The 16916-nt window shown below is 42.0% G+C and overlaps 1 protein-coding gene across 3 annotated transcripts in view; it reads right to left on the bottom strand.

The window, feature by feature from the left end:
• PRKAG2 (protein kinase AMP-activated non-catalytic subunit gamma 2) overlaps nucleotides 1-16916 on the bottom strand; it is a 235475-nt gene that overhangs the window by 150950 nt on the left and 67609 nt on the right. For all 3 annotated transcript variants that reach the window (XM_054057436.1, XM_054057438.1, XM_054057437.1), the window contains exon 2: nucleotides 8597-8668. In XM_054057436.1, coding sequence (XP_053913411.1) covers nucleotides 8597-8668 — 72 coding nt within the window. The remainder of the gene's footprint in view (nucleotides 1-8596; nucleotides 8669-16916) is intronic.

The raw sequence follows: 16916 nt of genomic DNA, 5'->3' as shown, positions 1-16916 counted from the left end.
ATTATTTGAGGCTAATGGATTTTGAGTTTTAAAAGATGATTAACTTCTATGAGGAAAATCAGCAGCAGCAGTTATCACAGTGTATAAAAAAAGTCATAAGGCAATGTTAATTTTCATGCTTCAGCTGAGAATGTGGAAGAATCTCTGCTGTGGAATAAACCCTGCCATCCTATGCAGACTTGGTGTGACAACTTTGGCAGTGGTGCCAGGGCCAGGTTATACAGCTAGATGGATCATCAGCCTCTTCATGTTTTTTGGGCTCATTTCCTGAAGCTATGACAGGCAGGTAGGCACAAAACTCCCACGTGTACTTTGGAAAGATAACTATTTCCTCAGCTGAGCTGTAGCAGGAAAAAAAAAGAAAAAAGAAAAAAAGTATTGCATCCTGATTTCTCACATTTATAGCCCTTGTACAGCAGTTTGTGTTGGTCCAGGAAAAGCAGTAAAGTGAGAATGAGCAGAAATATGAAATACACCTAATAAATGCACATGGTGATATGGCTCATTTGACCTTGCCTGGATAATTGGCCTTCTGGAGATAAAGAATCCAAACACGCAATGCAAGTACAATACAAATCAACACGTAAATACAGTCTAGTCAAACAAACTGAAAAATTCCTGTAAGTATGAAGATTGTTCACATAATTAAAAACCAAACAAGCAATAACGAAACATTGCCTGTATTAGCTTTGTGCAAAGCACATATGAAATGTTTGAGCTCTGTGCCTAAACTTGGACTCCTTAAACCTTTCAGCTGGTTACGTTGGAGATAAATATCATCTCCTGACCATACTTCTGCAGAGAGCAGTGCAGCAGGAATAGGGTTTGGGAATAGTGTCAGTGCAACCCTACTCTCAGCCTATGGCAATGTGCTCCCAGTGAGGTTAAGCAACCAAGCAGAGCCCTGTGCCACATCAGATGTCCTGTTTCTAGTTCACTTCACTTGTCCAAGGCTAAACTGGTTACCTTACATCACACTGAGTAAATATGTTCTAAAATGCTGTAAGACACTATTAGTTTTCATGCTCCAGAGCAGAAAAGATTTCTCAGCTAGGGGCCAGGGAGAGACTTTTCTCTGTTGTATGCAACAAATTATCTTAGGCAGGCTCCTAAAATACACCCAGAACTGGCCACTGTTGAAAATAAAGCAACAAAATAAGACATGTCTTACAGCGCTTGGCATCTAGCAGACTTATTTTCATTTTTTTGCATGAAATGGAAAGTGATAGCTTTGCACTTGCCCTGAGCTGGGCAGTTCTGGAAGATTACAACTCAAGAAATAGCATCCTCAAAGCTGCCCCTGTCATTTTACTTGGAGACATACCCCAAGTGAACAACGCTTGATTTTGTGCTGATAAGACTTATCCATCCTGAAGGTCATCTAGGTCTTCTTACATAAAGGACCTTTCCTATGACAAAGAAAACCCCTTTCTGCATCATCAACAAATTTGGTTAGCATGCTTCTATTTTTTGTCCCAGCCTTAGCAGCAAAGGCTAGGAACGACTGAGCCTGGTGACACCACACCAGTTCTGTCCCTCCACCAAACCACTGTCCTTTCAATATCAGCCAGACATGATTCCCTTCAATTGTTTCAACTACTGTAATCTAGAGAGATGCACAATCACCAGCGTTAAGAAATTTAACAAGAGCAAGTGCTGGATTTTCCACCTGGGACAGGGTAATTCCAGTTATACATACAAAGTAGGGGACAAGAGGCTATAGAGCAGCCCCGTGGAAAGAGATCTGGGAGGCTGGGTTGATAGAAAGTTGGATATGAATCAACAGTGTACTCTAGCATTCAAAAGGGCAAACCATCTCCTCAGGTCACGTGCGGTGACTGTCCACCTCTACATTGTACTTGTACAGTCCCACTTCAAGTGCTGTCTGCAGTTTTGGGTGCTTCAGTATAAGAAAGACATCAAGCTACTGGAGTGGGTCCAGAGGAGGGTGACCAAGATGGTGAAAGGCCTTGAGCGCAAGACCTACAAGGAATGGCTGCGGTTGCTTAATTTGTTCACCTTGGTGAAGAGAAGGCTGAGGGGCAACTGCATCTCAGCCTAAAACTTCCTCGAAGTGGGCAGTGGAAGGGGAGGTGCTGATCTCCTCTCTAGTGACCAGCGATAGGACACGAGGGAACAGAATGAGGCTGTGTCAGGGGAAGTTCAGCTGGACATTAGGAAAAGGTTCTTCATTGAGAGAGTGGTTGGTCACCGCAACAGGCTCCCTAGAGAAGTGGTTATGTCCCCAAGCCTGCCAGAGAACAGAAAGCGCCTGGACTGAATGCTTTTAGTTATATGGTTTAATTTTAGGTAGTTCAGTGAGAAGCAGGGAGTTGGATTCGATGATCCTTATGGGTCCCTTCCAACTTGAGATATTCTATGATCCTCTTTTCTTACCTGACTCACAATCCTTCATCTTAATTTACAAGAAAGATTAAAGTGCACTGTTTAATCCCTACTATATGATAATCCCCAATGCAATGAGCTAAGAGACCAAACTATTCATGTTTCACCACAAACTAGCCTCTCATCATCCACACACCATCCATCTTAGTCCTGCCTCTTCTCACTCAAAAGCAAAAATTTTCCCAATTTTGTATTCTTTCCCAGGCTTTCTATTGAAAACCTGATCCCTCTTTTTTTAAATAAAGTCCACTCTAAGAAGCCATTTCTGCTCCCAATCTAGAATTTAAGGACCACTTAACTGAAGAGAAATGTCCTGCCAGGCAATGTGGCCAGAAAAATGGACAAGCTGTGCTGAGAAGACCCTGATCACAAACAGAAATGGTGTCAGAGCCAGGGAAAGGCAGGCAGTGACGATGTCCATGCTGCCTCTTCACAGCTGTCTCCTCTGCTGTCATCCCAGGGTGCTGCAGTACTGGGTTCTTTCTTCAGCATACAGAGGATGCCTTCCCTGAAAAATCTCTGGCTCTGGCTCAGGTGAATTTATATTCATTTTTCAGAACAGTCTGAAAACAAACCTTTCTGGAATACAAATGGGCTCAAGCTAAGCAGCCTTTCAAAATGCTTCTGAATTTAAGTGAAAGTCAATAAACGCTCCTGAGCTCCACTCCTTTTTCCCCCAACTCTGAGTAGTTAGGACATTGAGTTCTGTTTGCTTTTACAACAGTGAATTATTTGACCTTTATTTTGCCTCTTAACTAAAAAAAAAATTTTTGAAAGGTGAATAACAGAAAAGGAATTGCCTCCCGCCATCCTTGACGGGGACAGTAAACACAATTAGAGATGATACACCAGATAGACGTCTGCACTCGTTTCCTCTTCCACTGAACCTCAATAAAAAAGCCCTTTGGTGAACTTAATTGGATGATTCTGTCAGTCTGCTGGAATAAAAGAGCTCACAGAAACACAGGAGCTGACTTCATTAGACTGAAAGGTAATGAAGGACTTACTCTTCCAGGCACCATGTGGTCACATTCATGACCACTAGTTCCCTTGGTTCTGCATGAGCAGTAACAATTGAGATGCCAACACATTTTACAGGATCAGAGATGTCACTTCCTAAAATTAAAGTACAAAGACACTTTCCCAAATTAAAATACAATGGGATGCGGCTGGCTGCTCTGGAAGGCCCCGAGAGCCCTGCATTGCTGTATGGACAGTCGGGGTTAGCTTTCTAGCAGCCAGCAGAGCTGCTCAAAGGCAGAAGCAGGCTTGAGGAAAGGTAAAAGCAAGACTGGCTATCAGTCTGCTTCCTAACTCTTAACTGCATTTATTTTAAAACAGCAGGTGGGAAGGAGCCATGCACACAGCAGTGCAGCAGTTGGCATGTGTCCTTGTCCTGAACCTCACCGCACCCAGGGCAGGTGCCCCATGCCAAGGCTGTGGCACTACCCTATCCTCATTGCTAAGGCCAGTTCGCTGCTTGAAGAAAAGGATACTAAAAGACTGGGGAGGGAGAAAAAAAGCAAAAGGAGATTCATCATCCAGTGAAGGGGGGCTAAAAGTGCCAGATTTTTTGCTTCTCTCCCTGTTCCATGGGTTGCTCATGCAGTTCCCATGAATCATGGGACAAAACAAAAAACAGTGCCAGGACCAGAAGCAGGGCAAAGCCATCCTCTATGTCCTTCAATATCGGAGCCACTCCTCAAATGTTTTCTGATCCTAGTTCATCAACGCCTTCCTGCATTACTGATAGCAGAACTGTGAGTCGGTGCTAAACGCAGTCATAACAAACCCCCTACTTTTCACCCTATTCCTTTGTTCGAACATCCAAAATCCAAAACTAATCCATTCAGAATCCACACAAAGCTGATTATCTATAGGTATTCTCAAAATCTAATCAAAGCTTTGTGAAAGACTTCCCAAAACTAAAGTCTGTATTATTTACATCTAGGTGTAACTGATTACAATTTGGCCAACCCAAAACAGGCAAAATGTAGTTTAGGTGATTCAGGTTGTTCTCTATTGGAGTTTCCTGCTCAGAATTTACTACTCCCTTCCCCTACTTTTGTATGATACAAATTGTATCAGTACTAAGTCTGTATTTCTTTCAAGTCACTGATAAAAGTATGATATAGTACAGCAACAGAATGTTTTGTCTGCCTAGGAAGAAAATTTTCCTCTTATGAGTCTCAATTTATTATATCAGCCAGGTTTCTCTTCTTTTAATAGGCTCCACGTTTATTGATTATCATTCCAGTCTTCTAAATCAAAATGTCTATGCTACTTTTTTATATACATGACACTGACAGTACAACAAATTCCAACGGAATATAAAACCCCACATTTGTTCAAGAAGAATTGTTTACCATTATTTCTAATCTAAACAAGTCTATTATAATAGTATTATTAACTACCCATCATTAGATATTTCATTGTTTTGCCCAGTACTGATTTAGACTGACAAACCTGTAAATTACCCTAATTGCAAACACTGTAAACTTTAACATAGTAACTGCTTTTTTGCAGTCTTTTGGAACTTCATCTCTGCTCTAAGATGTATTCAAAATCAGCACTAGTCAGAGAAAGCTGTGCCAATACATGCAAGGGTGTATCACCAGAGATTTTTTGATTTAATTTTAAAATACCTAGCTTTAGCATCTTCTGCTTTAAATACACTTCAGTCGTTAATACGACAGGCACAATTATCATCTAAGACAAACATCTCACCAGCTTTTCCCCTATGTAAAGATCGCCTAATGTATGCTTCTTTCCCAAGCTTTCTTCTATATTTTTTACAGGCTCATTATTGCTATAAGGGAATAGATCAATATTATTCTTCAAACTTCTCTTCTTCCTCCTCTTCCCTCCTCCATCTATAACTTGCCAGCTGCCTCCTCATGGACAATTTTCTTCTTGTGTAATTTTCTTCTCTCTAATAATTCATAGTGCTGGGCTTTCAGCTGAAAGCAATGGCTATCAGTTTTCTATAAGTTTCACACCTCATCCTTTAACCTACCTTTTAGATAAAGGATCTATAATTATTTGAGGTGCTAAGACCTCTAAAATTGATAGAGCCATCTGGGTGCAGAGGGGCACTCATCCCCAACTGCTGCCCTGCCACACAGGACCAGAATTATTTTCTGAATAATGCTCCATGTAAGTCATGATCTTCCAGGCCTCTAAACTGCCCCTCTTCCACTATCTTTTTTTTTAAGACTGAGGAAATACAGAAAATCTAATTGCTTCTCAGCTCCTGGTTACCTTTGTCTAGACTCCTGTATCTAATGATCCTCTAAGGTCTCTCTGCAAGAGGGATTCAAGCCATTTCTGGAGAGTTCTGATTTTGAGTATGGGGTAATCAGCAATATCAGTTGTTTTGAACTAAGCTGCCAGTACAACTATTAAGACACTTTGGTAGGCAATAAGAAGGACCAGAATACCTGCCATAGGCACAAGACTGACCTCTCTCCATCACATCATCGCAAAAACTTCTACATGAGAGTGTTCAGAACATTATATTCTCCATCTTCATTGGAGGAAGGTGAAAATATCCCTACCACCTTCCCGCTATCAGTCATAAGGGAAAGAATATAATTTATAAGAGTAGCTATGTTAATGAGAAGTGATTAAAGCTAAACTTCAGGAAATGTGTGTCCCACTGCTGCCAAAAAATTCCTATGTGAACCTGAGCAAATAATTCTGCACTTGAGTTTCCCAGCTGCGTAATGAGGATTGTTGTCACAGGATAATGATTGAGAGACACTTGCATGGAAAAGTGCTGAAGATTTCTGCAAAAAATGTTAATATAGTTTCTAAAAGCCTTTCACAAAGAACAGTAGAATAAAATTAACAGCAGATTGTAAAGACAGGTTGTGAACTACTCTTCTCTATCTTGATCTATAGCCCAGGTGACAGTACAGTTAAGTGCTGGAAGAGAAACATCCCTGATGAACTGCCAGTCTCCAACATGACTGATGAATGGAAAAGCCATTCTGCTGATGAAATACTGGTTTCTAATATACAGAAGTTACACATCACACTGTGATTTCAAACTTCAGCAAAGAAAAAACATTTAACTTGAAAGTGAACAGTAACTTGGAAACTTCTTTACGCAGCACCAGCAGTGACTGGCAAACTTTTAGTTAGAGCTAAATAAAATACTGCAGTCTGATGCTACTCATCATTCACTATCAGCAATGATCCCATCCTTCACATTGTGCAAAATTATATTTAGGATGAGATGAGTGGTAATGGATCTTACTAGAAGTTGGACACCCTCAGCTGCCTTCTTACCATATCATTTCACACCTTGAACAGGGCTCCAAGAAGTTAGAAAATATGCTTATACACTCAATCAAAAAGGTCATTTAAAAAAGTAATTTCAGATGTTAAGCCCCAGTTGCACAGTTATTCCAAAGCTAATTCTACTTCCAAAAGCAGAACTTGACTCAAGTCTAGGGAACAAGAAAACCAGCATTTACCGAAGCTGCTAAAACAGGCAACTACTGAAATGTTCTTTCAGTTCTCCCCAAGACAAACACTTATCAAAATAAGTCTCAAGATCAGCAACAGGAAAAATAAGGGCTTCATAAATGGTAAAGTGGAAGTCATTAAATGAGATCACGTGATAACACAGGAACAAGATTAGCTTAGTATATTTTCTTCTCAGAACTGAGATTCACGCAGCTTTCCCACCTTTCTTTTGGCAAAGAAGGTAGTAAATGGAAAAATCAAGTTTGAGCTAGAAACCCCTGCCTTTTTCCAGCTTGACAACACTCTCCAAAAACATCACATTGTTCACTTTATTCAAACCCTCCAAACAAGCACCTTTTGGTAACACTGTATATTTTAGCTTCCCTGGCATCTACAAGAATTTCTCTGCGTCAGTGACTCCTACATCAGCCTGAAAAGGTCCAATGCAGAAAAGAACAGGGCTAATGCTATAAACATATTCACTTACTGATGGATTGCAGATTTTTTGTAAACAACTATCCTTTCCTGCAAGGTGCAAAAGAGTAGAAACCCATGCTGTCAACAGAACCAAGTTATTATTGTTCTAGATGCAGATTAGCTTCACGAAGGAGGTATTTATTGCTTCACCTGCCTTGAACTATAACTGCAGACTCTTTGAAAAATGGCTTGTAGCAGGTTTAATCTTCACAGAGCTCCATAGCCTTGGAAATAGTTTGACAAGTCAAATCAGTCTGCTGTGTAGCTGTAGATCAACTTTTTGGGTTATCTACTGTTCAAAGGAGTTATCTATCTCTTTTCACCAAGCCTGTAACTTGGCTGGCAGGAAGCTTACATTTAGCAGACCAGCTTGTAATTCAATGGTCTGTGAAATGATAAGGCCAGGATCTGAAGATGACAGATCGCACCCACAATTTTTATTACTTTGAAGACTGTGTAGGTGCTGTAAAACTATCCCTGGTGTCATCCATTGAATATGCTTGCCTAATCATTTCAAACCAAGCAAATTCTGTGAATGCATTAGTTTAATTTAATAGCATGCCACCAAAAAAAACCCCAAATTATAGCCATGCCTCCAGAAGGATAACCTTGAATTAATCCCACTTTCCACCTTGCTTACGGGAAGACCCCACCACTATGGCTTCAGCAAATGAAGGCTGTTCGTTTTGCCAGTGCCAAGGAGAGACAGAGCAATGACAGTGAACAGTTAAAACCTCTGTAGCCAGAGAGCAACCATCAGGATGCAATTCCAGGAAAACATACCAACTGCCATAGACACCCATTTTGGCACTGTATTTCTGTAGCAACACCACAAATTTTGTCAGCTAACTGTGCTCCAGAGAACATAGTTATGCGATATCACTTCATTGAATTACAGCAGTGTTATAGTCAACATCTGCAGTATTTAAAACAATACCACCAGAGGTTTGCGTTGCTTACAGTTTATACTGCATAAGCACTGCCATGGTAGGGGCTTCAAAAGTCACTATATTTGCCTTAATGCATCACTCTCAACAGGTCAATGGTATGGCAGGAAAGACTAAAACTCCAGGCTTTTTTAAGCCTAATAAATTATGTTTGCAATTAAGAGACTCAACCACTACCATGAGGGTATGGCAGGAAAGAGTAAAACTCCAGGCTTTTTTAAGCCTAATAAATTATGTTTGCAATTAAGAGACTCAACCACTACCATGAGGGCGAAGCTTTGGAAATATCCTACCTTGCGAGAAGCATTTTTGTCTGTCGTCTCCACATCACCGTCCAAGAATGGCATGGCAAATGAGCTGAGATCCTGTCAGGACAGAGAAGAAAAATTTATATTCTATATTAATGACTTCTTCCTTTCATCAGAGCATCCCACCACTGTAGCTTGTGGTTTTATTTCTAAAGTGCCCACTGCTTTACCCACAGCAATTACTGGTAAGCAATAACATGAGTTCTGATTGTTCTTCTGGGCTGTGAAACCAATGGCAGATGTAAATAACAAGTGAACAGGGAGTTCTTACACCACGTCACCATGAGAAAGCACCTGCACAGCCAAAGTCAAAAGTTTTGTGCTAAAAATTTCAAGGGGGGGCTGCCCAAATCATAGAATGGTTTGGGTTGCAAGGGACCTTTAAGGGTCACCTGGTCCAACCCCACTGCAGAAGCAAGGACATCTTCAACTCGATCAGGTTGCTCAGAGCCCTATCCAACCTGGCCTTGAATGCTTCCAGGGATGGGGCCTCTGCTAACTCCCTGGGCAGACTGTTCCAGTGTTCCACCACCTTCACTGTAAAAATTTTCTTCCTTATATCCAGTCTAAGTCTACCCTTCCTTAGTTTAAAACCATCATCCCTCACCATAACACACAGAAAACATTGCTGGAAATTACAGCTTAAATACAACCACTTGCTCAGCAGATGGTCTATCTTGTCTTTAGTAGGGTGTATAATTTCAGTTTAAAGAGTATTTATGGCAATAAACAATACCCGAATGAGAATGTATTGATGTTCTGAAAAATACGTAACATATAGAACAAATAAGGAGATATAACTGCAACACGGTACTCAGGGAGGAAATAATGAATTCATTCGCACAAGTGAGAGAGGAGCACCCAGCTCCGCGTGACTAAAGACAATAAAGCTGTAAGAAAAGCACACATGCTCATCTTTAACTAACAAAAACAAACTGCAATTACATTCTACCTCCTGCCGTCTGTTCTGTTTATGCTACTTCGTGTTCCAGCCATGGGGTTTTTAGAGCTCCTTTCTACACGCCTAAAGAAATCATATTAGTGTTAAGTTTAGCATCTGTTCGATCAGAAAAATAGATAATGACTAATTCTGTGACCAAAAGCATGAGGCTGCCTAATGCTGTATGCTGTCAGTGTCAGGAATACTTCCCCAACACAGAACATCCCAGATGCAAGGCATCACCCTTTCCATGTAATGATTCAGTGCTTCTCTACCACCACATCTGCATCCCATTTAAAATAGTTCAAAACATAAATAAAAAGAAATTTCATGTAAATCAAATTTGAGATGAAATAGAGCCTAATTGAAAATTAGCACCGTCCGGGAAGTCTGCAAGGTTTGCTTGCCCCTAGAATTCAGAGCAGCCACAAGTCTAATCATATCACATTGTGTAATCATACTAAATCCAAAATATGCTCAAAAATATGTATAACTCAGGCATAATCCTTACAAGTGTTTGAAAATATTCTGGTTACATAACGAACAACAAAAATAAGGAACAAAATATTGAATTACTGGAACTGAAGCACATGGGAGTAATTCATGCCAAGCTGGAAAGAAAAAAAAGCAGCAGCAGTCAGGCTTGGCTAAGCTGGCCCCAACTCATTAGGCCACAAACCAAAGTATTCGTGACAAATTAGTATGATCTCGGCTCTATCTATGCACATTCAATGGGAACCATCTACAAAAGCCCAAACTACAAAGCACCAACCCAACTATACAACATCACCCTCATTGTCATGCTTTGACATCTCTTTCTTATCATTCTCTCTTGCAAATTAAACATATGGAAACATCTCAAAACCAAAAGAAGACGCAATTTGCCTTAGATTTTCACTGTTATCAAGATTTGACCAAGGATGAACGACACACTTGCAAGACCTTAAAGAAAAGCATTAATTTCCTTATTCTTATAATTAGTTAAGATTAAAATGACTTCCATACTCCATATAAAAATTATTCAGCCATAAATGGATATATAAACAGTAAAAAATGTATTATCATTATTATTATTATTATTATTCCTACTGCAGGACTTAAATGAAGAATCTCTGTGAAGAAGTTTAAGAGCCTAATGGAAAGTTACACAAAATCATCTTCCCTCACGTTTACTTTAATTTAGCCAAAGGATTTAACAACATTTTCCTCTACCCATTTTCACTAGTGCACTAGCTGGAATATGATATGTGCTAAGTCATTTTCCGTGGAGTAAATCAAGGAAATAGACTCTTTTTAGCTCTACATATTAGTGTACCAATAATACTACTTGTTGTAATCCACAGGGGGGAAATCTGCTGTTCAGGAAGGCCAGAGACTGGATGGAAGAAACTGGGTGTAAAGGGACACATATCTAGACATCAGAGTTGAAAAAGCTGCTCAGAAAATCCGTAACAGCTAGGAACAAAACTGTAACTTCTTTTTTTGAGCAGAAACCTTCAAAATCAGGAGGAGGTATGTAGGCACAACTATTTTTCTAGGAGCTAAATTTCAGTTCCTAGTTACAATTCCAAGCTTAAAAACACGTATATATTAAATTCTAAAATCTAAAAGTATCATGAAACTCAACTGACGCCTGTGTTCTAATTTGTAACTCTCAGATACCATGGATGTATGCTAACTTCATCTGTGTTTGCATGCAGAACAGGAAATATCTGCTTGTAAGCAGAAATAACTGGAGCTACAGTTATTAGCTTTACAGCACGAGACTTTTTTTGTTAATACAGTGCTGGAGAATATTTCAAACAGGATAATAATTGTACTTTTAGTCCTGTGATAAAGTCTGTAATTGTAGCTGCTACTTAACATATTTTTTTGTCATCTTTCACTTCTTCACGGTATTCTTTACATGAAGGCATCCACTTACAAAAGGAAAAAATGCATGTATAAAATGCCAGGCTGGAAATACTGCTCTCTCAATTCCAACCTGTGGGTTAGGCAACAAAATATTAGATGCTTATTTTTTCTATTCATGTATCTGTACAGAATACAGACTAGATATCTACTTCTTCCTTGTGTTGATTTTCATCCAGAAGCACATGTGATGACACAGTTGATGATCGTAGAATAGTTGGGTTGGAAGGGACCTTAAAGATCATGCAGTCCCAACCCCCCTGCCATGGGCAGGGACATCCCACTAGATCAGGCTGCCCAAGGCCCCATCCAACCTGGCCTTGAACACCTCCAGGGATGGGGCAGCCACAACCTCCCTGGGCAACCTGGGCCAGTGCCTCACCACTCTCATAGTGAAGAAATTCTTCCTAATGTCCAGTCTAAACCAGCCCCTCTCCAGTTTATACCCATTCCCCGTGGTCCTATCCCCACAACCCTTTACGAATAGCCCCTTTCCAGCTTTCCTGTAGGCCCCCTTCAGGTACTGGAAGGTCACTATAAGATGTCCTCTGAGCCTTCTCTTCTCCAGGCTCAACAAGCCCAACTCTCTCAGCCTGTCTTTGTATGGGAGGTGCTCCAGCCCTCCAGTCATCGTTGCAGCTCTCCTCTGGGCCCGTTCCAACAGTTCCATATCCTTCTTACATTGAGCATTCCAGATACTCAGTATTCCAGATGAGGTCTCATAAGAGAGGAATAGAGGGGCAGAATCCCCCCCTCACCTGCTGGCCACGCTTCTTTTGATGGAGCCCTGGATATGCTTGGCCTTCTGGGCTGCCAGTGCACATTGCCGGCCCATGTCGAGCTTCTCATCGATTAGCACCCGATGTCCTTCTCTGCAGGGCCGCTCCCAATCACATCATCCCCCATCATGTACTGAAACCGGGCATTGCCCCGACCCAGATGCAGGACCTTACACTTGGCCTTGTTGAACCTGATGAGGTTCTCATGTGCCCACTTCTGCAGCCTGTCCAGGTCTGTCTGGATGATACAGCAATTCTTAAAAAAAAACCCAAACAAACAAAACCCCCAAACTGCTCCAGAAGTGTTGGAAAACCCCACAGTACTCTTGAATGTGCAATTCAATGGTCATTGGCTAGGCAAATGGTGCAGCCCTAGCCCTTACCACGTATCTGACTGCTCTGATCTTATGCAAGGAGATACACAGTGAAGGCTCATTCTGCCATTAACCTGGGATTGAAACCAGCCTTAGGCAGCCTTCTTGATTTCCAGCTCTGCTTTGCTGCACTTGGAATAAGTGTCCCGTAAATCCACACGGTTCTGGAGACACGTATAAAAAACTTCTGCCAAAGGCAGACAGTGATATCTTGGTACAAGCAGGAGTCCTTCACATTTGAGATTGCAGAGAGTGGGCTGAAGAACAAACTGCATCGCTGCCTGTATCTAAAATCCTTGCGTTGTCAGACAGACAACTTCTGTAGAGACCACAGTCATGTCCATTGCTATAAAGGAGCAAAAACCACCAGAGACCGCAGGTCCTTGTGCCACTAACCTGGAATTAAGAATATGCAAAATCTGTTGTGCAGACTTTCGTTAGCTTTCCTGCCATGCTCCTGTTCCTCAGTCAGTCCTTCAGATTGCTCAGCATCATCTGACAGCCAGACATCACTCCTGTCACCCTCAACAGAAAAAATGACTCCTTGAGCAATTTAGATTTACTTTACAGCCACAAAGCCGTTTCAGATTTATTTTGCTTTCAATCCATTTTTATTTACAAGAGCTTGTCATGGCAGGTCCTGTTACATTTGCTGAAGAATATGACCCCAGGGATATCAGAAGTTTTTCTAGATGACAGGAGAGCTGTGACACAGCAGATCTACAGCTCAGTGCTGCTGCTACCAACCAGGCACCCTTCAGGAGAGGACAATCTCCCATGGCACATACTCAACATGCGATTTACCAGGACTTTCCTTACTGATAGCATAGGAGGTTAACAGATTTAAAAAGCAACTAAACTGACTTAATTCTTTTGAACAGGCTTCTCTGCTGCTTTAGTTTTGCAGGGTAGAAATCAGGATAACTCTGTCCGCAAGCGCTCTTACTTTCTCTGCCACTTCTTTCCCTGTTTCTTCTGAGAGGAAACAGATACCTGGAAAGTTACATTCTTCACATTAATTTCTCCTCCAAAGATGAGACTAACTCTAAGGCGATTCTTGCTTGGATCACCCTTGTATCTAGAGGGTGAGCCTTCCTAATTCCAGCTCTTTCTCTTTAACAGCCCTTATATCAGAATATTTGGGACTACATGAAAAGGAGAAAGAATAAAATGTTTGTCCTTTGATACCTTGGGAAAACAAAGAACCTTTTCTCTTAACTCTTTCAGAGAATAAGAAAGAAAATCACATTTTAGGACAGAGAAAGCAAATATATTGGCTGGCATAGTATAGCCAAATAGCAACAAGAGCAAGATCTGGTTAGCCAAGCCATTTTTCACCTTTTCCAGCTAGTTTCAACATTCCTTTCCTTACTGGGGAGGATTCCTGCCAAAAAGGCTTGCCCAGACACACTGGCCTGAACATCTTACTGCAGTTGGAGACCTTGGTGTCATAAGAGGGCTTCCAGCAATTCTGTTGTAGTGGCTGCAAGCTTAAATAACAGACCACTAAAGCCTTGAATCCAGTAAACAACACAGAATAAACAGGATTCCTTTCTTATTATTGTTTTGTTTCAAGGCTACTTTGGCAGCCAGGCTGATAAAGCTTCTCTGAAACATCTGAAGCCAAGGAGCCAGCAAGGCACTGTGGGGCATGCTGTGACTGACCAGTCAGAGACAAATTTCCAGGGTATTTTGGGTGGAAAAAAGAACTTTTATGGCCCACTCATGGACTGGGTACCAAAAGAATATGGAGCCTGAACATATATAAGTGGAACTTATATAGTGGACTATATAAGTCCATGGAACCTGATGAGATGCATCCCAGAGTCCTGAGGGAATTGGCAGATGTGGTTGCCAAGCCACTCTCCATGATATTTGAAAAGTCATGGCAGTCAGGAGAAGTCCCCGGTGACTGGAAGAAGGGTAACGTTGTGCCCATTTTTAAAAAGGGTAGAAAAGACAACTATGAGAACTCCTGACCTGTCAGCCTCACCCCTGTGCCTGGGAAGATCATGGAACAGATCCTCCTAAAAGCTCTGCTAAAGCACACGGAGGACAGGGAGGTGATTAATGGCAGCCAGGCAAGTGCAAGTCCTGTCTGACCGACATGGTGGCTTTCTATGATGGTGTAACCGCAGCAGTGGACACGGGTAAACCAACAGATGTGATTGATCTAGACTTCTGTAAAGTCTTTGACACAGTCCCTCACAACATCCTTCTTTCTAAATTGGAGAGATATGGATTTGATGAATGGGCAGTAAGGTGGATAAGAAAATGGTTGGATAGTTGTATTCAGAGAATAGTGGTCTATGGCTCAAAGTCCAGATGGAGACAAGTGGTGTTCCTGAGGAGTACGTACTGGGACCAGTGCTGTTTAATATCTTTATCAATGATATTGACAGCGAGATTGAGTGCAGCTTCAACAAATTTGTGGATGACACCAAGCTGAGCAGCGTAGTTGCCACACCAGAAGGATGGGATGTCATCCAGAGGGATCTGGACAGACTGGAGAAGTGGGCACATGAGAACCTCATCAGGTTCAACAGGGCCAGGTGTAAGGTCCTGCACCTGGGTCGGGGCAATCCCTGGTCTCAGTACACAATGGGGGATGACATTCTTGAGAGCAGCACTGCAAGGAATTGGGGGTGATGGTTGATGAGAAGCTCGACATGGGCCGGCAATGTGCACTGGCAGCCCAGAAGGCCAAGCATATCCAGGGCTCCATCAAAAGAAGCGTGGCCAGCAGGGTGAGGGGGGAATTCTGCCCCTCTATTCCTCTCTTATGAGACCTCATCTGGAATACTGAGTATCTGGAATGCTCAATGTAAGAAGGATATGGAACTGTTGGAACGGGCCCAGAGGAGGGCTACAAAGATGACTGGAGGGCTGGAGCACCTCCCATACAAAGACAGGCTGAGAGAGTTGGGCTTGTTCAGCCTGGAGAAGAGAAGGCTCAGAGGACATCTTATAGTGACCTTCCAGTACCTGAAGGGGGCCTACAGGAAAGCTGGAGAGGGGCTATTCACAGAGGCTTGTGGGGATAGGACCAGGGGGAATGGGTATAAACTGGAGAGAAGCAGATTTAGACTGTAAACTACGAAGAATTTCTTTACCATGAGAGTGGTGAGGCACTGGCCCAGGTTGCCCGGGAAGGTTGTGGCTGCCCCATCCTTGGAGGTGTTCAAGGCCAGGTTGGATGGGGCCTTGGGCAGCCTGATCTAGTGGGATGTCCCTGCCCATGGCAGGGGGGTTGGAACTGCATGATCTTTAAGGTCCCTCCAACCCAAACTATACTGTGATACTATGATTTCACAAACAACTCTCTGCTGCTATCCTTTCTGACTGACACTTCAAAGACAAGACACGGCCACGAGCAACAGCGTCAGGTGAAGTCCTGTGCCCATGGCAGCGAGTCCATCACACACGAACATGGTCAGCTCTTTGGCAATGTTTCAGAGGTGACTCAGGTCAGAATGGCTTCACAGCAGCCCCATAGCTCGTCTCTGCTGAAAAGCTGGGTTCCTCAGCTATAAACAATTTCAGACTCATAGCGTAGGTAGCATCACGTAGTCCTGACTACTGACAGTGTCACCTATGTTATTTTTCCTCTTGACTAAATTCTATATATGTGCTGGGATTGCACCAAATTTAAGGATGTGAAATGCCTGCCAGACATCGCAGTTTCTTTTTACAATGTAACTCAACCAGGAGATGACACCTTCAGAAGATAGCTTTTCACTACGGGGAGACAGCTCCTGTAATAAAATAAACAACGAAAACAAGATACAGAGAAATTAAGCTGAGTGCTGACAAGAGCCCTGATATCACAAAAAAAATGCTAAAAGCTGCACTCTTCAGCATTACATCTCAACGGGGCTCTCAGGGTGCCCTTCTCCACAAACGGTACTGGGCTACGAGCACTTCAACTATCCTACCAAGGACAAAGGAAGTCAGGATTTTTATTAACATTAGTTGTGAGAGGTTTCTTTCGGCTCAGTCTGCACACCAGTCATTTTTTTTCAGATCAGCCTTGGACTTGTACCTATTACAAGCCTATGTAAAATATTGAATAGCAAATACACTACATATGCTAACAGTCTGTGAGCAGAATCCAAAGTTTGAACTCTGTGGAATAGAGGGCATAGCTTGCTAGCTCTGACTGAACAGAAAAAAATCTTTATTTGACAACAATCCTAACTAGAAGCCTTTGAGGATTTCTAACAAATCACTCAATTATTGCACAAGGCAAGTGACATACAGAGGAATTTCTGTCCTTTTGGTTTTTGTTGTTTTGATGTACT

This window comes from Cuculus canorus, chromosome 2 (genome assembly GCF_017976375.1).
Source record: "Cuculus canorus isolate bCucCan1 chromosome 2, bCucCan1.pri, whole genome shotgun sequence".
In the NCBI taxonomy this organism is placed as follows: Eukaryota; Metazoa; Chordata; class Aves; order Cuculiformes; family Cuculidae; genus Cuculus; species Cuculus canorus.
This window is presented reverse-complemented; position numbering and strand designations above follow the sequence as displayed.